At 40.0% G+C, this 22,917-nt stretch overlaps 7 protein-coding genes and 1 long non-coding RNA gene across 15 annotated transcripts; 5 read left to right on the top strand and 3 right to left on the bottom strand.

Annotated features, from left to right (window-relative positions):
• The first annotated feature begins 590 nt into the window (after positions 1-590).
• LOC135340031 (pyridoxal phosphate phosphatase PHOSPHO2-like) lies at positions 591-1,603 on the top strand. The gene has a single exon (XM_064536314.1). It carries the CDS (start codon positions 800-802, stop codon positions 1,505-1,507), a length of 708 nt encoding a protein of 235 aa, XP_064392384.1. The 5' UTR covers positions 591-799; the 3' UTR covers positions 1,508-1,603.
• A 38-nt stretch (positions 1,604-1,641) lies between these two features.
• LOC135340034 (synapse differentiation-inducing gene protein 1-like) lies at positions 1,642-3,220 on the bottom strand. 2 transcript variants are annotated; one of them, XM_064536317.1, is made up of 4 exons: positions 3,116-3,220; positions 2,951-3,048; positions 2,713-2,850; positions 1,642-2,003 (listed from the first exon to the last, which is right to left on the bottom strand). In XM_064536317.1, the coding sequence occupies exons 1-4, from the start codon at positions 3,117-3,119 to the stop codon at positions 1,806-1,808; spliced, it is 438 nt and encodes a 145-aa protein (XP_064392387.1). In that variant the 5' UTR covers positions 3,120-3,220; the 3' UTR covers positions 1,642-1,805. The 2 variants fall into 2 exon arrangements, with proteins under 2 accessions (XP_064392387.1, XP_064392388.1); XM_064536318.1 differs by having other exon boundaries at positions 2,951-3,045; positions 3,116-3,164.
• LOC135340030 (cyclin-dependent kinase 7-like) lies at positions 3,139-4,445 on the top strand. The gene has a single exon (XM_064536313.1). The coding sequence runs from the start codon at positions 3,231-3,233 to the stop codon at positions 4,215-4,217; it is 987 nt and encodes a 328-aa protein (XP_064392383.1). The 5' UTR covers positions 3,139-3,230; the 3' UTR covers positions 4,218-4,445.
• LOC135340029 (leucine-rich repeat and coiled-coil domain-containing protein 1-like) lies at positions 4,424-6,864 on the top strand. The gene is made up of 8 exons (XM_064536312.1): positions 4,424-4,730; positions 4,945-4,999; positions 5,056-5,405; positions 5,585-5,737; positions 6,127-6,282; positions 6,394-6,451; positions 6,514-6,605; positions 6,677-6,864. The coding sequence occupies exons 1-8, from the start codon at positions 4,545-4,547 to the stop codon at positions 6,719-6,721; spliced, it is 1,095 nt and encodes a 364-aa protein (XP_064392382.1). The 5' UTR covers positions 4,424-4,544; the 3' UTR covers positions 6,722-6,864.
• An 840-nt stretch (positions 6,865-7,704) lies between these two features.
• LOC135340013 (squalene monooxygenase-like) lies at positions 7,705-11,536 on the bottom strand. Its single transcript, XM_064536295.1, has 8 exons — positions 11,229-11,536; positions 10,954-11,176; positions 10,686-10,863; positions 9,865-9,964; positions 9,474-9,759; positions 8,906-9,241; positions 8,274-8,361; positions 7,705-7,948 (listed from the first exon to the last, which is right to left on the bottom strand). The coding sequence occupies exons 1-8, from the start codon at positions 11,322-11,324 to the stop codon at positions 7,759-7,761; spliced, it is 1,497 nt and encodes a 498-aa protein (XP_064392365.1). The 5' UTR covers positions 11,325-11,536; the 3' UTR covers positions 7,705-7,758.
• A 34-nt stretch (positions 11,537-11,570) lies between these two features.
• On the top strand, positions 11,571-17,497 carry LOC135340014 (guanine nucleotide-binding protein subunit beta-like protein 1). The gene is made up of 9 exons (XM_064536297.1): positions 11,571-11,744; positions 14,030-14,149; positions 14,198-14,307; positions 15,005-15,066; positions 15,123-15,192; positions 15,239-15,385; positions 15,492-15,577; positions 15,628-15,734; positions 15,904-17,497. Exons 1-9 carry the CDS (start codon positions 11,620-11,622, stop codon positions 16,070-16,072), a joined length of 996 nt encoding a protein of 331 aa, XP_064392367.1. The 5' UTR covers positions 11,571-11,619; the 3' UTR covers positions 16,073-17,497.
• LOC135340017 (uncharacterized) lies at positions 16,138-18,009 on the bottom strand. The gene is made up of 5 exons (XM_064536303.1): positions 17,870-18,009; positions 17,638-17,757; positions 16,490-16,613; positions 16,329-16,443; positions 16,138-16,278 (listed from the first exon to the last, which is right to left on the bottom strand). Exons 1-5 carry the CDS (start codon positions 17,955-17,957, stop codon positions 16,144-16,146), a joined length of 582 nt encoding a protein of 193 aa, XP_064392373.1. The 5' UTR covers positions 17,958-18,009; the 3' UTR covers positions 16,138-16,143.
• Positions 18,010-18,324: 315 nt separating this feature from the next.
• LOC135340019 (uncharacterized) lies at positions 18,325-22,916 on the top strand. 7 transcript variants are annotated; one of them, XR_010396176.1, is made up of 9 exons: positions 19,282-19,807; positions 19,923-19,964; positions 20,602-20,717; positions 20,961-21,296; positions 21,387-21,662; positions 21,726-21,796; positions 21,866-22,361; positions 22,415-22,550; positions 22,608-22,916. It is a non-coding gene; the product is annotated as an uncharacterized LOC135340019 (long non-coding RNA). The 7 variants fall into 7 exon arrangements; XR_010396173.1 differs by lacking the exons at positions 19,923-19,964; positions 20,602-20,717 and adding an exon at positions 18,325-18,837 and having other exon boundaries at positions 18,898-19,807; XR_010396172.1 differs by lacking the exons at positions 19,923-19,964; positions 20,602-20,717 and having other exon boundaries at positions 19,283-19,479; positions 19,529-19,807.
• Position 22,917: the final 1 nt, after the last annotated feature.

Below are 22,917 nucleotides of genomic sequence, written 5' to 3'. Positions count from 1 at the left end.
CAAGTTTGTAAACAGTGAAACAAATGCATGGGAATATTTAGGTATATCTTGTCACAAGTCATGTCAGTGCTTTAGATTCCTCAAACATTAAAATTTGCTTCACAATGCAGAATTCTGCTACAAAAGTCTAGTGCATGCATGCATGTATATATAATTATACCCGACTAACCGGCCGCAGCACCTTGTGAGAGTATGTGGGCGTGGGGACGAGAGATTTTCTTCCGATCCTGCTTAGTTATTATAAAATAGCTGAAGCAAACGTGTAAGGGTAGCCAGTTCTACACGTTCTAAACAGAATTCTGGGAAGATCTACATTCTACTATATTAAAGCACGTTCAAAGTCAAAAGATACACTCAATTTCACAAGAAAGGTATAATTATAGCTCTATTGAAGGGGCTGGAGTCGAGGCTATATCATATCCACAGTACAGCTAGCCTCGATCCCAGGCCGATCCGTCTCCAATTGAACGCTAGGTCGCCTACGTATTTTTCAACTTCGTTCTATTAAAAAAAAATCGGCCTGGGACCGAGGCTACAGTACAGCTAGCTTGTGTCAAACCCGCAGTGAATTACTAACAATTAATAATTATTAATAAACTCCACCTGGTGGAGCTCATCTCGTGACAATTATTATTACTTTCGACTGCCCTTTAGACCAAAACTGGAGGCAAGAAAAAGAAGATGATTCATTAGTGACCTTTTGACCCTGTCCAAACTAAAGGCCAGAGATAAGTTAAAGTATCTATATATAATTATATCTCTGAACAGGCAGCCGGCCAGTAAATAAGGTAGTAGTATTATGATTAAAAGAACCCTGTTTGTGTTTGATTTTGATCACACTCTGATTGATAACAATGTGGACACTTGGATCATGTCAGTGCATCCCACCCTAACAGTTCAAAAAGACATGCACAGCCTTCGTAAACGGTATCCCTGCTGGACCGACCTCATGGACCATACCGCTGGGCTCATTCATGACAAAGGAGTCTCAAAAGCTGAACTGATCTCTCACGTCAGACAGGCAAAGCTGTACGAACAAGCGCACAAGGCAATTACAGCCGTGGGAAAAGCCAGACACGCAGATGCTATTATCGTATCCGATGCCAACACTCTTTTTATTGAGCACATTCTGACGGAGTGTGGAGTGAGGCAAGTATTCAAAGATATTTTCTCAAACCCGGCTCATTTCGACTCAACTGATCGTCTTCACATTCAGCACTACCACAGCCATTCTTGTCCACACTGCAGTGCCAACTTGTGCAAGGGGCAAGTTCTTACAGACTACCTGAACAGCAGACCAGCCTACAGCAAGGTCGTATATGTCGGAGATGGAAAAGGAGACTATTGTCCTGCCCTGAGGCTATCTGATAACGATGTGCTGGTTTGCAGGAAAGGTTACACCTTAGCTGGAATGATACAGGATAATGAACAGTCTTGTAAAGCAAAAACAATGGTTATTGATTTTGTAGAAAGTTTAGGTGACACCATTATCTCGATGTGTTTGTGAGATATTTACAATGGTTATTGATTTTGTAGAAAGTTTAAGTGACACCATTATCTCAATGTGTTTGTGAGATATTTATTGTGTTGACTTGACTCTAAATATTGTTATGTATAATACAGCAGTGCGTTGGCATGGAATTTAAGGGCAAAACATAACCCAATGTTATATTTAACTCGCATGCTACATTACATGTATTATTTAACTTATAACAAACAGTAATAGTCTGTACAACGTACGCTACACAATTATTAAAGTAATCAGTGTTACATAATTATACATGTATATATATAACTGACTGAAATCAACTGATGGAAATTGGTCGACTTTGACCGGTACTTTTAGGCAAATTTGTAATTGCTATGAACTCCATAACAAACAGAGCCAGACATGCAATGATCAGGACTATCCCCAGTACGACACTGGTAATAGTAAACCTCTTGGAAATGGTGTTCTTACGGCGAGACTCGTGCAGATCACCACGGTAATAGGCTTGGAGAGCCTGCATTAGAAAACAGTGCTTACGAACGAAGCAACAAATATATTAGAGTGGAAAGTATACTGTATAAAGTTAAAAACTGGCACATCACCACAAATCAAACAAAAACTCTACATTTATTTCAGAATAGTGGTGAAAGCTATTGTGGTAGTACCGAAACCATAACTGTATACGAATTACGCTATAAAGTACTACACACTCATTGAGGCTGTATAGTTGTTATTGTTTGTCTATTGAGGCAGGAACATGTATTAGACTGTATACTACATTGAAGATCCTTTCACTTTCAATAAGACTTAACACAATTTTGGAGCTCCTACACTAATTATTGTACATGTTCTAACAGTAATTATTATAGAAATTGGAACAGGCCATTAAAGAGCACCAGTTGGATGCGATCTGCGACTGAAATTAAACCTCAAGCTAGCTAACGATAGAGCTCTATGCTAGCTATAAACGCTATGGTGCTTGGATTGTATGTTAACTTTTCACTCAGCATCAGAGTGGAAATAAATTGCCCAGAATAAGTGTCATGGTAATTAGAAGTGTCCAAACATAATACTATTACGTAGTAGGCCAACACTACCGACTTATTTCAAGGACAGCATTCTGATTTCTAAGGGGGTGGTTTAAGGTCATGTACAATGTACCTGGATCTCGTTTTTCTCATTGCTGAGACAAGGCAACCATACAATTATGGTACCCCACTCACCTGCAATCCGATGATCACTGCAACAAGTCCACAGGGCCATATACAGCAGATTGTGGCAAACAGACCCACGTATATTGTACTGAGGGGAGCATCCTGCATCTTCACTGCAGGACTCTGATCCAAACTGAACTTGTGTACCTGATTGGGAATTAATCGCAGTGAATCAGTCTGGGCAAGCAGTCGAACGTATGTACGTGTACGTCACTGCGACACTAAGGTTTTCTAACATCACTTTAACCTTAGACGACTTGGAGCTAGCCTTCGGCTGATCAGTGTATGGAGGTGGTTGACCATCCTCTTCACTAAGAGAGTCATACAGCATTGGCCTTTCTTCTGCTGTGTAAAAAGTTTACATACAAAAGGTAAATGAAAATATGAGCATAGAAAGTCTATAAAAGCTTACCCATTTTTCTAATTCTTCTTTCTCTGTTGACAAGTTGATGATTTTTGTGTTTCCTGTGTTGTGATTGCAAACTCAGCAGAAGGGTGTGGTCAAGCTACAGAGCTCACATGGCGGGATGACCAAGCGGTACAGAAAGATAGACTTCCTTGGAGAAGGACAATTTGCTACTGTGTACAAGGCTGAAGACACAGAAGATCATGGGCAGATTGTTGCAGTTAAGAAAATCAAATTGGGTATTACCTCTGAGGCCAAGGATGGGATTAATAGGACTGCTCTTCGAGAGATCAAATTACTCCAAGAACTTAGCCATCCAAATATAATCAGCCTTAAGAATGTATTCGGACATAAATCAAATATCAGTTTAATCTTCGATTACATGGATACAGACCTCGAAATGATTATTCGTGATCCCACCATTATCCTATCCCCGGCGAACATCAAGGCATATCTGGTAATGATGTTGCAGGGACTAGAATACCTTCACAAGTACTGGATTCTTCATCGCGATTTGAAGCCTAACAACCTCCTAATTAATAATGTTGGTGTGCTTAAAATCACCGATTTTGGATTGGCCAAGGCGTTTGGGAGCCCATCAAGACCTCTAACTCATCATGTAGTTACCCGATGGTACAGAAGCCCTGAGCTTTTATTTGGTGCACGGTTGTATGGTACTGGTGTAGACATTTGGGCTTTAGGCTGCATTGCCGCTGAGCTAACGATAGGAGCACCTTTCCTACCTGGTGATACAGACCTGTCTCAGCTCACAAAGATATTTGAGGTACGAGGAACACCCTCAGAGGAAACATGGCCTGGGGTGACAAAACTGCCTGATTTTGTGAAATACAATGAAATGTCTGGTATTTCATCTGAAGAGATCTTTACAGCTGCCAGCAATGACCTAATTCAACTGTTAGATTGGTGTCTCACATTGGATCCTTCAAAGAGATGCACAGCAACTCAAGCACTGAAGAGCGACTATTTTAGCAATACCCCTGCACCTACTCCCGGCTCCCAGCTACCACTGCCCAAGACAAAGGATGAGAAGAGAGTGGAGAGAGTCAATGTCGTTAAAAGAGGACTGTTCAAAACTCCTCCTAAGTAACACCCTAGAGTAAGCATTGTTTTAAGTAATAATGCATAAGCAGCTATATCGTGAATGTGAACACTTCCCGGTATGTCCATCCTAATGCATATAATTACCTTTAGCTAGTCCCTATAGATAAATCTACGGTTATACTCACCTGTGATACTTGTTTTTGTTGCTTCAATAATACCCTATTCATTGATTGTTATGAATATCTAATGAATTATTGTCTGTTGTGTTGTCAAGTATCTATTATGGCAACCACCTGTCTCTAATTGATGATCATCAATTATAACTAGCTGATGTTAGTCAGTCATAGCTCTTTCAGCTATCAACTGTTAAGGAATGGATAGTAGTGTGAGCACACCCCTAGTTCATGCCCCAGTCGTCCCCCTTCACTCTCCCCAACGCCTCATGTCCCCCTCACGACTGGCCAAACTCCCACCTATAACCTCCAACCAGGACGAATCCCAATACCTGCACACAGCCAAGTCAGAGCTCAAGGACTCCATGCACCACTTACTTGATGAGGTGCATGGTTGCATGTATATAAGTATATACAATGAGCATTGCATGCATGTGCTCTACATGGTGGGTCCATGATCATGAGGTTGATTCTCAACTGATTTGGGTCATGCTATCAAATTCTTGTAATTCACTAGCTGTCTACGACGATTAAATTATTAGAGCTAGTCGGTTTTGTACCAAATAATGTATATGCATGTATATATACATTTTCATACAGGCACAGACAGTCGAAATAAGAATGCAAACTGCTGTCGAGACTCTCTGGAAAGGAAGTAAGATTTGTCACAAGTATCTGCATACCTACGATAATTTTATACCTTTACTGTAGTGGTTGATTTGATGGAATCAAAGGAGGGAGCCTTCAAGAGAAATCTTTTAAAAGAGAAAGAGGAACTGGCTATAGCAACCGCGCAACTAAAGAGACTAACAGAGAGAGAAGCAGCACTAGCCAGTCAGAATACCAAGCAGAGTGTTGACTTGGTTGCGGCCGAAAAGCGACACCAATCACTACAGGAAGAACTCACCAGAGTTAAAGGAGAACTGAAATCAAAGGAAAATGAGCTTAGCTCTACGCGTGAAGACTCAAAATCCAAGTCAGACAAATCCAGTACAGAGATGGATGCCCTGAGGAAAAAATCAATTGAACAGTCAAAACTTATTAAAGAGTACCAAGAAAAGGTATTTAATTTTGACCCATGTATCTATAAGTATTGCAGAAGCCATAAAGGTTGGTGATTTCAAGGATTTAAAATTGTGTACTTATAATTATAGCAGTAGGCTCAGTGTACATGTGCTGCTATAGACTAATTGTTATGATGTGCAGTTCGGGATTGCATGAGGATGTTGTTAAATTCCAGGTATCTAAGATGACTGAGAAGCTACAGAAGTTGTCCGGAGATATCATTTCAGAAAAGGAATTGTCACAGCAACTGCAGAAGAATTCCACTAGTCAGATGAACCAAAAGACGTCGGAGAACAGAAAAATGGCATTAGAAATTTCTAAGCTTAAGGTAAAGTGGCTACATAGGCTACATACTTGTCATACGTAAGTATTGCGGTTTTTGTAGTTATAGTGATTACCCCGTGCGTGCACATGCAGCAGTGGTAGAGTGATCGGGGGGTGTGAACACAAAAATGAGCTACGTACATGTAGCTGTTTGAGCAAACTAAACACTTTTATGGACTGCTTTAACTTATAATGAGACAGTAGGTGATCAAAAATAACAGGCTACTTGAAGGCGACAAAAAACACTGTTTTCTAATCGATGCTTTATATTAACAATCATTCCCCATAATAATAATGTTATAATAAGGTATACGGGAAAAAGTTATTTGCTGTGCGCGTGCAATGAAGCTCACGCACGGGGTGAATGCTCTATATGAGCATTTTGTTTTGCAGGCTCAGCTAGCTTCCAATACAACCACACTGTCAGCCACTAAAGAAGAAGTCAAGAAACTAGAAACACAGTTGAAAAGTTTGGTAGGTGATTCGGAGGAAATTGTGTCAAGCTTGAACAAGAAGCACAATGCAGTAATAAAGTCACTTGAAGAGAAGGTATTTTGTCTGGTAACCCTTGTCAAATTAGGATGTGTACTGAGTCTTGGCACTAGCTACAATTAGCTGATGAACGATTCTTGAGTCAGGACTATGTCTCCTTTTAAATAGATACAGCTGCTGAAAAAAGAACTGGCTAGACAGCAAGCTACCCATGAAAAAGAAATCCGTGAGTGGAAATCATGCATGTGTATAGTACAGTCTCCTGCACTAATTGTTATCCAATTTCAGATATGTTGAATGAGAAGGTTCATAATGCACTACGCACTAGTGCTGGTGAAGATGACTACATGCTAGCAAGGATCAAGTTCCTTCAACACCAGGTACATTATAATCATGCATACGTACCTTTGCTGCTAGCAACATTAAATGACAACATGTCTTTCTCAAATAGAACCAGCAAGAAAAAGTGAAACTACAGCAACAGAAAACCAAGTAATTATGTATGTCTTTCGATGGACATCTTAAAAATTGACTGACTGTTTGCGATGTCACTGTTTAGCTCATTTTACTGGTATTTAATTCTAGATCTTGCTTAAGTTGCGAAATCATTTAATTACTCGCAAGTGGTTTTAATTGCAATTTCCAATGATCTGCAAGTACATGTACATGTCAGTGCCTTCAGCTTAGAGAGTAAATACCGCAATAGGGTGAGTAGTTGTACTTAAATGTATCTCAAGATTGGAACATTTCTAAGAAATTGTGCTGGTACCATAATTATTGTATAGGTGAATGAATAAGCTACAATATTATTCAAAAATATTTCCTCAAAAGTTGTTGTAGTGGGAAATCGTTTTAGGTGAAAATGGGGGTGATCGTAAAAAAATATGTGTAACATCAAATATTTCTGCAGGAACTAAAATATTTCTGGACACATTTTTAGATAGAAAATTTATTAACAATTAAAGTGCAAAAACAGTTAGACCTTAGACGACAAATTTGCTTGAGTTCCATCGCTAAGCGAAAAGGCACCCAAAATACCCCATAATTGAGTATTAATCAGTACGTGTACTTATGTACGCTATACGTAACCATGCATATGTTAGGTTAACTATTCAGGAATGTTGTGCCAAAGTTCCAAGCCTTAGCTGAAAACGATTGGTCTTTTTCATTGCTAAGCGATTGTTCACTAAAAATATTAGTGTTATATAAACCAACACATACCCACCACCTTTGGTTGCCATGGAAATCTTTTTGGATATGTTTTAGATAATTCGTTCACCAACACAATACAATCATCATATTTTCCTAGAAATGTTCCAACCCCAAAATATTTACATTTATGCACCAATACACACCAAATTGCGTTTATTTACTGAATGCACTGTGCGTACACATTTTTACGATTTTATACTCTCATTCGCAGAAATTAATACTCGCGCAAATGTGTCACCTTAGGGTACAAAGCCAAGAAAGTATGACTGTTGTTGACAGATGAGAATAATAAATAGTCATTAAAAAACTAATGTTAGACTTCTAAAACAAATACAAAAGTTCTGAGCCCATAAGAGGGAAAATTATATAACAGGCTTTGGCGAATATCATGATAGCTCTATACAGTGCCTTGTGAATACTAAACAGTCGACAGGACTTGAATGTGTGGTAGATAGCATACAGAGCCACAGCAAAGAAATGACCAATAAGAATAGCAGGGTGGGGCTTCAACCTGCAGTTGATGAAACCATTTTAAGAAAGTATCAACCAAACCAAACCTAGCCTTGTTCCCAGGCCAGGAACGAGGCTAGACCATGCAGACCATGTGTTTCATGGAGAAGAATGCCTGGTTAAATTTCTATACCAATAAATTACATGGTGTTGCAGAGTCAGTTGGTGTATGGTTAGTACAATTGCGGTAACTCAAACATGGTCCAGACACATGGCTTTACATGTAAATTGTCAAGCATGCAGCACCCAAGCACTCCAGGAACAAGTATATATCTGTTGTCTCCCTACGTGTACATGTACAATAGGACATGCATGTGTATACTTACACTGATAGCAGTCCAACTGGTCCAGAAACAGCAATTCCTCCTAGCTTGAAGTAACCAAAACATGCTTTCCTTAACTCATGGAGATAGTCTGAAATCAATATCGGTAACCAACAATTAACGTACAAAAACCAACACCACGATTTCTGACAAAAAATGAAATAATATGTACGTACATGCACTCAAACTCAACACATACGTACACCGTATACCGTATGTTTTGCTGGTGAAAAACCTTTGGGAATGAACCAGAAAAGTTGACCCTTTGCGATCTAACTATTGCGTTCTGGCAAGGATTGTGTGTATTTACTAGTTTTAGGTTTTGCGGATTTTAATGCTGCGAATTGATCAACCATAGCAAAGTTCGCAAATGTTTAATGCTCGCAAAACATTCTAGTAATAGTATTACGGTAGCGGGTAATTTTCGTGAGTGCAAATTTTCCTATGTACTAACAATTATTTTAAATTTTCGTGCAGCTCATGAACGAACCTACATGTATTGTGCCAGAAAAATTTGGCACTTATAATTTTCGGATGATTGCTCACATAAATAACCCACTATACAGTACTTACAGATTGACAGTGCATGTAAATGAGGCCAGTGACTATGAACATAATATTACACAGTCTCTTACCATCAGAAGCTGAGAAGAGCGCATAGAGAGCCTGTGCTAAAATGTTGATTACAAATGAATGAGATTGTTTCCTTTTCCACTGAAACACTTTGAGCTTCTCTAGAATTGTTTTGTGATCAGAGAGATGAGGCACAGTGGATAGCAGGTCCCTCCATATCACCACATCATTGAGGGCCACACTCATTCCTCCCCCAGTCAGTGGGTGCCTCATATTGTAAGCATCACCCAGGAGGATGACCCCGGGCTTAAGATTGGTCACAGGGGGCAGGAAGCTGTTGGGCATAGAACGGATTCTGTCACTTTGTACCGCCTCAGAGAACGGACCACGCATGTGCTCTGGGTAGGAGGCCATGAGCAAGTATAATTATTATAAGTAGCTTGTTATTATGAATGGGCTGCTGCGTTTGAGCACACTGTTTTCAAATGGTGAAACTTTCAAGTGGCAGCTACATATGTGCATGTACATACGTAGGGGTAGTAGATCTAGTGTTCACTATTCACTTCAATAAGTAAGTACACAAACTACAAACTATACAATTAAACGGAATAGTCCGAGTCTGAGGCTTACCAGGTAACTCTGGTAGCACAGTAGACAACATGTATTCTTTGATCTCAGACGGCATCTTTCCTTGGATATCCACAAGAATCCTTGTACATTCGCTGGATATCTGATATACTAAAACAGGCCCGTTCTTTGACAGTACTATCTCAGCATGCCCCTCCTTGATTTGAGGACAGTTGTGCATGACGATGCCAGCAAAGTGAGAGGAAACCGACACAGGAGCATTGTTGAGACCCTTCCTAAACTTCGAAAAGCAGCCGTCAGCCACCACTGTTAGGTCTGCTCTTACAGACTGCATTGAGCGAAAGGAATTTGTTAGGCATTGGCGAGATCACATAGCAAACTTCAGTGTACAGTGTACTTTTATACTACATAATAACAACGAATGTTACAATACCTTGATTTTCCCAGTCTCTTTGTCTTTGTAAGATACTCCCACAATGGAACTATTAGTATCTTCTAGCAGTGAAGTGACGGTACCCTCAACCATGGTCGCTCTAATGGGAGAGTGTGAGGATTAGTGAAATGAAAGCAGCTAGATATAGTTCTATCACCATCTGTGTGTACGCACATACCAGGGATAGGTATAACTAGCTATAATGAAAGCACCGCAGGCAGGTGCTGATGCCTCGGTGGAGATGCCAAAGCTACATGCATAACATAAAGCTGCTTCCAATCATGTATGCAAACTCAAGGAGTTGGTAATGATCGACCATGATTGTTGTTAAAAACGATCGATGCCAAAAGTTCAAGTCTAAAATTAGTGGCTGCCGTCTGCAGAGCCTTGCAGCTCTCTTCTCACTCTTGCAGCTACCAATAGCTAGCGTTCTAGTGCAGAGCTAACTACTAAGTAGAGTAAGTTTGGCTACGTGCTCTTCTGAAAAGGCTGCAATGGCATTCCAAGTAAGCAAAACTAAGCATAACTCGAGAACGAAGCATTATTTTGTAAATCCACGAATTAAAATCCAAGTAAACATGACTAGAAGCCTATAGAAACTCTTACTTGCACTTGATTCATCCTTGAGCAGCTGTAGCAGTCAACACACACACACACACACACACACACAGACACAGACACACAAACACACTACCGTATACCTCGCTTGCGCATGCGCACCGAGGCATAATTATTATAATCATGGCTTTCATGGCTCTATAGCTACAGTAGTAGTACGAAGGAAGCATTTGTCACTGCACCCAATTTCTTTACATACTCACCCTGCTTTGCTGGCCTCCCTCCTCAGCCCCATGATAAATCGGCCATGGTGGTAGGATCGACCAGTGGTGACTCTTTTGCTCTCATCCAGGGGGTAACTGAGGTTCACCCTTGTTTTCGAGTCATTGTCATGGATAACGTAACCAAAAACAGTATGAGCATCAATTCCCTCTGTGGCATCTGTAGTTAGATAAGGCCATGTATAAACAAAAGAGCCTCGTATTTAAGCAACTTTCTGAAAACACAAGATACCAAAAAAGTTCAAACAACCTTTTAATCCCAACTTCTTGAGTGCCTTGTACCCACCAGGCTGTAGCAGCTCCCCAACAATTCTGTCTGGCTCAGACAGATCTCTTTCAATAACAGTCACCTCTCGACCATCTCTGGCCAACACTGCACCTATGGCTGAGCCCAGGACACCTGAACCAACTACAACCACTCCCGTGTATGAGTCACAATTTTTGGGAGCCTTGGAAACATGGCATGGCATACCCTGTGTTTGACAGAAGGACATCTAAATACATTACAAACGATAATTGTTTTACCTTTCCAACCTTGATCTTGGCAATGAGGGAACGAATTGTCAAAGCAAAACCACACAAAACAAAGCCGGATACCAGGACAACAGTGAAAATATCCATTATTGGGTGTTTAGCAAGCCTAAGATTCAAGTACAGTAAGGCCTACCGGTGAAACAGGAGGCAGACACTCCTTGTTATGTCAGCAAACTCGTGCACCATCAGCTGAGGTCCGAGGTGCTACCGTACCGAACGGTAAACAGAAAGTCACCCCACAGAGCATCCATCTCCAGCGCAGCCCCACCCATCTTTTCCACTCAGAAAATCCCAAGCCGATATTTCTCTAATATAGGATACACTACATTACCTAGTCTACTTGGAGTTAAGTTATTTGTGATTGTGATGATCTTTTACCAGAATGAGTGATGACTCCATCCCTTGTCCCCCAGATCCACTGTACACACTTCGTCCTCGTGCAGGAGAGGTGACAGATCTCCAGTTTGTTACCTTCTCTAGTGCTAGTAGTGGATATCTTATTACTGGGTGAGAATAAGGTTGTTCCTGCTTTCGCAGAGCAGAAAAATGTATTAAAATGTCATAATAATGTTTGTCCATGACTGTACATGTATAAAAACCGCCACCACCTACCGTTACTTTTTCTGCCCCCTTCCAATAAGGCACCACCTGGACATTTCTCCTATATTAATTTATAGACTTGAAACCCCCCTTTCAAGCCTCGAGTATAAACACATCACTGGCGGTCTGTTATCGAGGCTAAAGTAATATCACCCACGCATTTTGTGGTTTGTACTACAACGGGACAACTCTCAACACGGCAGCTGGCCAGCGGGAGTGGTTTCCAGTCTATAACTCTTGTTTTGCATACACTAGTGCGGCGCCTTATTTCGTATTTGAAATCCGACTAGAAAAACATTTGCAATGTGAAAAATTGCTAGGATTGGCCAGGGGAACCACAAAAAAGCGTGGAAACAAGAAATCAGACGAGAGCATAACTCCAATCCGTTACAACGTCAATCACATGTACTGGTAGTTTTCCATGTTTTCCCGGCCAATATAATATAAATACGCAATTTTTACTGGTGGGGTGATGACCAATCCTTTTATTATACATCCATTTTGGAATGTGCGGGCATATAATGATGATGATTTGTGATGAATTGATGTTCCTAATACATGCAGTGTTGAGCACAGGTACACACAGTCCATCCATGCGTAGTAACATGCACGGACCGTACTGGTGACCTGCATGGAATGATGTGGTGGATGGAAGCTGGTAGATGGATCTGAAACACAGTCTATATACTATGTATTGTACATGTTCATGACGTTGTAACGGATTGGAGTTATGCTCTCGTCTGATTTCTTGTTTCCACGCTTTTTTGTGGTTCCCCTGGCCAATCCTAGTCCTAGCAATTTTTCACATTGCAAATGTTTTTCTAGCAAGAGTAATATTGCTTGATATATATTGAATTTGTGAATCAGTATTAAATGACAGCCTTTTTAAGAGCATGATATATAGCCAGTGCATATAGCATGCTTGTCAGAGAATGGGAGCTAGAGCTGAGCAGTGTGAAGAAAAGCAACACCTCAGGCCGGCTCTGGAAAAGCTGATTTTAGGCGCACGGTTTCTTAGCCACGCCTATCTATTTTGGCCACAACGCAATTGCTGAGTCATTAAAGATGGCGGAATTGTCTAGGTAAGAGAAATAGAGACTGAGAGGTCATCTGCCTCGTGGAAGCAATCGCAAATCTGAAGAAGCGCTTTGTAATCCAGGTTGTAGTCGTTTGGAAACCCTGTGCAGAATGTCCTGGAGATGGCTGTATTTGGAGTAAATGCTGGGCAAGAAACTTACTCACTTACTTACTTTCTTACTTACTTACTTAGTCAGACAACGAGCGGTGAAACGTCGAAATAGTGCTATTTTTAAAATGACAATATTCATACATTTAAAAGGTTCATGGATTATGAAATGAGAGATACAAAGGCTAAATAAACTATCTGTTCATTCAGTTTCTTGATGTGGCCTTTCCCTGCAGAGATAGAACAGTTTGAACATGAGTCAAAATAAGTGAAATAGTGCTAAACACGGGCAAACCCACTGCCAATCCTATGTAAAACCTACTGGTTTTACTAATAATGATGGGCTCTTTAAAGTATTTTTCTTGCTTTGCATACTTTCGCAAAATATAATTATGCCAGGGGTACAGTAAAGCTGATGTGTGTGTGTGTGTGTATTCCAGCTGTAAATTGCTTAACGGTTGCAATGTGACGAAAACTAACAGCTTCTAAAGAAACCATGTTCTCTTGGATTTTAATACGTAGATTTGCACACTAAAGCTTCTTTCTCGAGTTATGGCTACAGTGCTACAGTCTCTTCTGTAGCATCATCTGTTCGCACATCCTTTCTATTCGAGTTAGCCTTACTAAAGCGCTAGCTGTTTGTTAGCTAGAAAAGAGCTGCAAAGCTGTACAGCCAGAAGCCAGCAGCCCTTGTGAACTCTTTATTAAAAAGCGGCACCTTATTTTAGATGAAGTGCATGCACTGTAGAAAGACACATTTTCCTGCAATTAATGTAGTTAGTGGTTGTTAGTTATGTTTGATGAGAATCAGATGGCAGCTAGTCTACGAAGGGGGAGGCTTGAGTTTAGCGTTAGCTAGCTAGTACTACCTAAGGTGGTTAGCTGGGCTATATAGAAAAGGGTTAGGTGAGGCCAGGGAAGTGTTCAGACAATTATTATTGCCCTCTTTTACTGTCGAGTGACTATAATCCATAATATTTATGGCTGCTTTGAACTGATTCTACAGAACTACATTTGGACGTATTGGTTTGTGGGACCTTTCATCAAAACGAGAACTTTGGTATCAGGATTGTGATAACCCAATACTCTCCGTGAACTCATTACCGACCAATAATTATCTGTTAAGGTAACTAAGATCAATTCACCACGAGCATAATTGATTCCCATGCTTTAGCCAGTTGCGTAGCAATGTAGTCACTGCCTGGGATCTTGAAAAGGAGTGTCAGCTATCATCAATGAGTATTGACAGAACAGGATTCTGTAAACTAGCAGTACTTGCAGAAGGTACGTACTTGTGTGTAAATTTGTGGGGCAACTATACACTATAATTACGAGTGGTGCAATCTGCACTGTGCTAATGCCTCTCGCCATGTTTTGCTTTCGGTCAAAAAGTATTGTCAAAAGCATAGTCTATAGTCTGTAAGCCATATAGAAAGCGCAACAAACCCTTACACTGACAAAACACTACAATTATAATAGATGTATAATTATATACAAGTCTTTTCTTCTCAGTTATAATTTATATACTTTCTTTTAGATACTACTTTCTGTGCTTAAATTAATTATTAATTCGTTTGCAAATCCACGGATCAAAATCCAAGAGGAACGTGGCTAAATTCAAAGCCGCTGTTAGTTTTCGTCGCATTGCAACCGTGAAGCAGTTACAGCTGGAACAGACACACATGCAGTAATTTTTATCGTATAATCTCTCGTGTGGCTACGCTTCGAGGCATAACAATACTGTGTTCAAATGTAGTTAACCATTTGCAAATGACACAGCTTGTATGCACGTAGACCCTTCTCCCTTGTGAGTCCTTCTGTTAGCTATGCAAAAATCCGCACTTTGCATTGGCATTTGAAACCCGATATTATATTAAAATGTAGAGTGAACAATAATAAGATTGACTGTACATGCAAGGTCTACTAGATCTATATAATTATTTGGTGTATATAATTATATTGTACTGGACTCTTTCAATAGGTGCCATACAATCGAATCTGAGTATGGACTGTTTTGTTGTTGCTCATTTTGAGCGTGGAAAGGTAATCGTACAGTCATGTGAGCTTAGTATGTACAGAATTCTGTTGTTTTTGTGTAGGTCAATGTATATGATTACAAAACTCAATCCTGTATGACTACTTTGTCTGTTGAAACACCTGGAGATAGAGGTATCCGTTACTCATATATCATACAAATTTACTCAGCCCTCATTAGGAATGTGCATGTGCGTGTGTATGTACAATGAGGAATCAACTGGTGTGACATACGTTTTCGGAGGGTTTGAAGATGGTAGCATAGTACTGTGGGACACTAGGCAATGTCAAAAAGAGCTGGCATCAATCAAGCTTTTCTTGGAACCAGGTAGGGTGTTTTCTGCTCTGCATGAGGTACACGTCATATGTAGTGCTCTCGTTTATATATAAGGGTGGGACGATGTGTATAAACTCAATATGCCATTTCCACACAGTAATGTGCATGGCTATGGACAGTGAGAAAAGTAGCATTGTTGCTGGTTCTGCTACTAACATTGTAGAGAAAGTGTATTTTTCTAAGGTAAAATTAATTGTCATACATTTACCTAATCATTATTGATGAATTTTTAGGACAAGATTCAAAAGAAGTTTAGCGTGGAAATAAAAAATCCAGGTGTCGCATCATTGGCTGTTCGCAATGGTGGAAAGATTTTCTGTACTGGAGGCTGGGATGGAAGGTTAACTTTTTGTGTATAGTCAAGTGATTTAGTGGCGGTAAAATATAAAGAGCCCTAGCTTGTATTTTAGGTTATAGCTATCCCGTTTATATTGCTCAACTGCACAAAGCTTACATTGTAGAAATGGATTATGTAAATGCATTTCACTATATATTTTGTGTGTTTATAGGATTCGAATCTTCGGATCAAAGAAGGGCAAACATTTAGCAGTACTCAACTATCACAGCTCTACAGTGAACACTTGTTATTTCATTCAAACTTCAGCACAATCTGTTAATTCAAACCTCATTGTTTGCGGATCAAAAGATGAGAGAGTCAGTATCTGGAAAATTTATTAAGTCAATGTATTTTAATTATAATTATAATCAATACAATTATACCACATGTATGTATCAGTCTGTCAATAAAATTAGAACAGTCCATGTTTTATCTGCTGTGACACCGTGAATTGTCCTATTCTAATAATGTCTAATACACCTGTTCCAGAATCCAGAAAAATATTTCCAAAGCCACTATGTGATTTGGCTTGCACTTTATCAATGAGCTGCATCGGAATAATAATGACCACTTGCACACTATTCAGCTATGGCATACCATGAGAAATTCCTCTAGGTCCACTCCTACTATGACGTCAGTGTCAACTTCTTTTAAGTATTGCCTTCTTTCTTCTATGCTTGACTTGTCCCCTGCCACATCCAAAGCAAAACACCTGGGAAATGTATACGCTCTCTCACTTGTGTGAATGATATACTTACAGTTCCTTAAAGTCAATAAGTCCATCTTCATTAAGATCGATTATACGAAACTGAAGCTTGTAGTTGTCAAGTGTAGCCTCATCCCACTTCGGCCACCTTTTATTTAACTCTTTCGTTCTGCATTCTGTAAGAAATACTTTTTTTTTCCACGGATATTAATTTCTGCTATTTCGAATAAAATCGCAAAAATGTGTACTCGCAGTGCAGATAATTGGAGGAATCTCACTTGCGAGTAATTATAGAAACGCTATTAATTTCATAAATTTAATATGTTATAGTTATAACACGGGCACAAGGGATGTATGGAATATATTGCACTGAAGCACGAGGGCGCCAGCCCCGAGGGCTGAGTGCAATATATGCCATGCAGCCCAAGTGCACGTGTTATAACTAGTTTATATCCCGAGGGCATAGCAACATAACACTGTCCTAGTAACACAATATAAACAGCACAAAAAAAGACAGAGACAACTCTAGACACAGCTCCATCTCTTCTCTCTTCTAGACGCCAGTATCTGCAGCGTATAAGATTGGCATGACCGACGAATGGCGCCATGGCTTGACACAAAATTGTTGGAGTTTCAACTGAAATCTGCAAAACAGCCCCACCCCACTTACTGCTGCTGCAAAACAGCCCCGCCCCACTTACTGCTGCAAAGAAACAGCCCCACCCCACTACTCAGTGAATAACATGTATTAGCTGCTGGTCTACGCTCGGCCTCATAACCAAGCCAAGAAAGCTCGCTTCTACACTGCTGCAAAACAGCTCATGCCCACAGCAAAAAGAGCCACTTCTAGTGCTACGGTGAAGCAGAATTGACATGCATCACGATGTCGAGGACTAGGTCGATCTAGGAACACAGAATCTTCCACAAAATGAATCTTGGACAATTTTAAAACCTGCATGGTTGCAAGAAGAAACTCCAGCAGTGCTGAACATTCATTCCTGCATGGCTGGACATACTTTGATACTCATGCGTATTAATTTAATTTTAATTTAATTGTCTGTCTAATTGCCAGAGGGGCGTTTTACGGTCAGTGCAATATGACTTTTAGCAGTGCAATATCTTCATATTGCACTTGGCAACAACGTAGCAACGGGATATAAGTATATATTAACTATGTCACAACTATTCTGCATGGTTTACTTGTGAAAATATCTTTTGCTTCAATCATTCGAAGCCTTTCTTTAGCAAGTTTAATCCATCGAGGCTGTTGGACTTCTTGGTAGTGAATACAAATTATAGCCTCTTCGCCACGAAGTTTACCTATTATCATTATGTGCGACAGGAGCATTAATAATTATTTCTGGCACTGTTAAAACATAGAAAGTGCACCAAAATAATGCTTAGCTAGATCTATATAACAATAAATACTCACCTATTTGAACTAACTTCGTCTGAGGTAAGAAGGAGATTGGCTTGTGCAGCGGGAACAGTGGAACAAGAATCATTGCAATGCAGCGCATTTAATTATAAAAGCCATCACTATGGACTGGCATGCTTTGTCTCTAGGCAAAGTAACAATCATGCGCATGCGCGTTCATGCTAAGACCGTTGATATCGAGGTATTACACTTTCCAGAATGTGGCAATGGACTCTGATAAATGGACCAACGGTAGATTACGTCATAGAGGCTTGAGAGCTTGCATGGTGGGTGGGGCTCACACAACAAGCTGATACCACACACAGCTAGCTAGAGATATATAGATTAGTTATATCATAGATAATAGAGCACAGAAATATGGTTATATAAAGTACCCCCTGCAGCATGTACTATGTCTTGAAGCAAAAGGATATGGAAGGCTGCATGCACATTTTAATTTTTAATGCATGTCTGGTTCTACCGAGTTGCCCTACAGTTTGCCAGTTTCTTTATCCGTTTCATTGCAAACTTCTGTTCACAGGATCTACAGCAAACAGTGTTGCATGTTACACTTGCTTGATTGCTCCAGGCATCATTAAAACCTGCTGGTTGGTCCATTAAGGGGCCTATTAAAATTAGGTGCATGGACCAACTGCCTGGACGACTGGTAAAAGAATTCACCCAGCTTGCATAAAGTGTTCTAGGTGGGCAGCTCATTTCAAAGCTTGCAGGGGTTCGTTGGCATCAGGAAAACCTGCTTGTTGGTCCATAGGAGGCTGTTTCTGGAAACTAGGTGGACCAACGACCTGGACGGCAAGTAAGAAAATAGTCGCGCAGCTTGAATAATGTGTTCCAGGCTGGTGTCACAGCTCATTTTTCAAAGTTTAGTGTCTCCATTGGCATCAATTAAAAGAAAACTTGCTTGTTGGTCCATAAGGTTTCCTTTTTCTGGAAATTAGGTGGACCAACGGCCTGGACGACAAGTAAGAAAATAGTTCACGCAGCTTGAATGCATTATTTAATGTGTTCCATGTTGGTATCAGATTGGTGTCAGCTCGTTTCAAAGCTTAGTATCTCCGTTGGCATCAAAACCTGCTTGTTGGTCCATAAGGTTTCCTATTTCTGGAAACTATAGGTGGACCAACGACCTGAACGACAAGTGAGAAAATAGTTCACGCAGCTTGAATGCATAATTTAATGTGTTTGAGCTCATTTCAAAGCTTGGTGTCTCCTTTGGCATCATTAAACTGGAAAACCTGCTCGTTGGTCCATAAGGTTACCTGTTTATGGAAACTGGATGGACCAACGTCCTTGGACGACAAGCAAGAAATAGTTCACGCAGCTTGATTTCATGTATACTCATTTCAATGTTTGGTGGCTCCTTTAGCATTGAAAACCTGCTTGTTGATCTATTAAAGTTTCCAGTTTCTAGAAATTGGGTAAACCAACAGACAACAGGGGTAAGAAAAGAGTTTTTATGCAGCTTGCATTTATTGTGTTGGTTTCAACTTTCCAAGTTTGGTGGCTCCATTGGCATCAATTAAACGAGATAACTGCATGGGGCCCCATCGTATAAGTATATCATAAAAATTATTCCTGGAAATTCGATGGACCAATCCATGCAGGTAAGAAAATAATTATGTTTCTCCAGTTATTGACTACTATTACATACAGTGCATGCTGCCTCAGTGTGGGACCTGACATCTTGTGGTTAGACATCATTCAAAATGTTGAACAGCTTCATCTTTTGAATATGTGTGTGTGGGTGTTGTTGCATAAACTTTGCTATTTGATGTGGTTGATTTAAACCTGGCTGCGGTGCCGATTATGACATCTAATGAACTCTGATCTTTCTGGCTTAATTCTATAGATCTAGACTTAGGCTGTATAATGACTGATTCTAATGAAGAGCAGGCTGCCACAGGCAATGAACAAGATGACTTTGAATTCTCGGTGAGCAACAGTGATACTGAGCCTCAGTCTAGATCTATATATAAAAAATAGTGATACCATGCACAAGTGAATTATGCACCGATCCATGTCAGTCCCCACTGCCCTCCCCCTGTAGGACATAGTGGGGTTTTGGTAACCCTGAGGTGCGGGATATAGGGTGAGAATTTGAGTTCCTTAGTATACAAACTTACAACAGCAATATCCATGGAGAGAAGTGTATAGCACATGCACGCGTGTATAGTCAAATCCCGAGGTTATGAAGTGGGGGTATATGGGAGGGAAAGAGGCGATTTGATTTCACCCAGGCTCCCAGGATATTGATCATGCAAATCCACACTAAACCCCGACATACGTACACGGGGCGTAGTGGGGCTGAAATTGATACTTCTCCTATCTATATAATTATATTGCTATTTTTGGGTGAACAATAAATATAATTATCCCGGACCTCTATAACATCCATCAATCATATCGTCATCATTATAGAAGGCCTATGATCCTGAATCGGTTTTCTTAATCTAGCAACATTGACCATGACGATATTTGCCGTGCATGGGTATATTATATATACCCATGTATATCTATATATATATATATATTGTATCCAATGACATGTATAATATGAGTAATCAGTATAATTGGTTGGGTATCACTGCATGGGTGATTCCTATTCATTCATGCAACATCTGCAACACTGATGTAGTGAGTCGCTATAATAATGTATAGCTATCATTGTGCATGTGCTATGTACAAATGCACTAGCTCGTGGCAATAAAACACGTCGTCAATTATAGAAGGCCTATATGATCCAGTTATAAGCCACTCATGGAAACAGATTCGAGAGGCTAACGAAGATAAATATTCATTTTGCTCAAACAAGTTAAAGAAGAAGAGGAAACACTACCCTATAGTAAAAGAATTAAAGCATAATTAGCTATATGGGTATGAATGCCGGGTATTCGATATTGATGTACAAGCCTGATTGCTATTGCGAAATGCATGCGCATGCTCTTTCGATTGCGAATTATGCATTCGCAGTTTGCAATAGAAAGAACTATCCTCTAATATATACGGTACCATCCACAACCTATTGCTAAGTGATCACGAAGAAGTAAATTAATCCCAAGTGTGTATTATATCGTTCAATTTGTAGGTCAGATCAAGAAAATGCACCGAGTTGTTCAGGGAAAGGGAATCGTGTCAACTCAATTCAGGAGTGACCAAGAGGGCCATAATGAGCCTTTTGATAAGATAAGTCAAGCCGGATACAAAGTACAGGTAATCGTACAAACTCAAACATTAGATCTCTACAATCATGCCATTGCAGGATAATGTTTCAAAGTCAGAAACAAAGCCGTCTGGAATTCCAGTGCCATTGCTGTCTGCATATCTCATCAGTGTACATGAACAGCGTGCTTTCAACTCATTGGACAACTCTCTCCGGTCGTTTGTTATACAGGGAATCAATAGAATCGATTCCTCTTTGAATGTAAGTATATTATCTTTTTCGTGCGTATAATTGCATGCATATAATATTATAAAAATTATAGAGAGATGAAGTATAATTATATTCATGTAGGTTGGTCTGTTGATCTATTAACTTCACTGAGCATGGAGTTTCTTTTCGTCTCACACTGTGGGTTGCACTTCAGTGATGGTATACAGTGGGTATACTGGTGCAGTTGTGATAGTGCACGTGGCAACTTACTAAATAGCTGCTCCACTTCGGTTGATTCCACATATGATGCATTCACAAGCATTGTTGGCTCTGAATGTATCCACAACGAACCAACTAGACTGATTATCCAAGAGACTGACAATATTCACAACATTACATCAGCTCAAGAATTATCAGGTACATGTCTTCTAAAAGTGCATGCACAGCTAATATTTATGAATTATCCTCATACCCATTCAGATCATTCGTATACTTTGAATATCGAACCTCACAAGGAGGACACCTCCTACAGTATAAATGTTGGCACAGAGGTAAGTTGGACACTATTGTGCATGCATGTACGTCTCCAATCACAACTATATAATTATAATGATTTACAGGTTGTATGCTCTATTGGGCAGGCGGTATGTACAAGAGCTGATATAGTGGCCATGGTGTTGTACAAGTTCGTATTGATGATAAACAATTAAGGGGTCTGTACTGTTGTACATGCATGCAAGTACAATAAACAGCACAGTTCACATGTGGACATTGTCGAGAAAGCATTGAATAGCCCGGATGAGGATAAACATGACTGCCTCAATAAAATTGCAAAAGATCTGTCTAGTGTGCAGCAGAATAGACAAGTGCATGTGCATCAGTATCGGTCCCTTAATTTCATCAAGCAGTATATACCGTTCAATTTATCAAGTGAATTGTCTCAACAACTGGCATGTACTGTAGCTGATCGCTTCAACATTGTAAACAACACTTCTATTTTGGGCTCAGTCGACACATATTGTAAAGTGTGCAGTACGCTTACACGAGATGAAGAAGACAAGCAGGAATCTGTACGGAGCAAAATTATACTGCTCAATACAGTTATCAATGCGAATGGTAGGTGGCTTTAGAAGTATAAATCCATAACAATTATTATATTGACCAAACAGTGCATGTTAGGTATTGCTCAGGATGTAAGAAACGTAAAGAATTTGATGGCCAACTAGTAGGATTAGTGACTATGGGCAAGTTCCTGGTATCCTATGAAGTTCTGCGAGGTTTTATGCATCAATTCCTTTTGGGAAGGTAATTAATGTTGCATGTGTGTGCACTTTGACTATTAACGATACATTTCCTCTTCAGAACAACTATATATACCCAGTATTGTGTGTTGGTTAAAAACCATGAAGATGCAGGATTCGGCGATCAGTTTAATAAGTATTAGTATATGTTTACATACAATCACTATCGGTTGTCGTGGTATGCCTTTCTTTACCGGTTAGACATTGATTATCAAGTAGGATTTCAGTGCACTGCGTGTGGAGATTGTCCACCCATTGTTGTCATGGATGCTACTTGTTTAGCATTCAGAAAAGACCTTATGCCCTGGAAGTCCCAACTCAACGGTTCTGGAGTTCATAAAACCTCATCCCCTATCAGCTGTACTGGAAGA

This window comes from Halichondria panicea, chromosome 8 (assembly GCF_963675165.1).
Source record: "Halichondria panicea chromosome 8, odHalPani1.1, whole genome shotgun sequence".
Lineage (NCBI taxonomy): Eukaryota > Metazoa > Porifera > Demospongiae > Suberitida > Halichondriidae > Halichondria > Halichondria panicea.
Note: the sequence above shows the minus strand (reverse complement) of the source record. Positions and strands in the feature narration are given on the sequence as shown.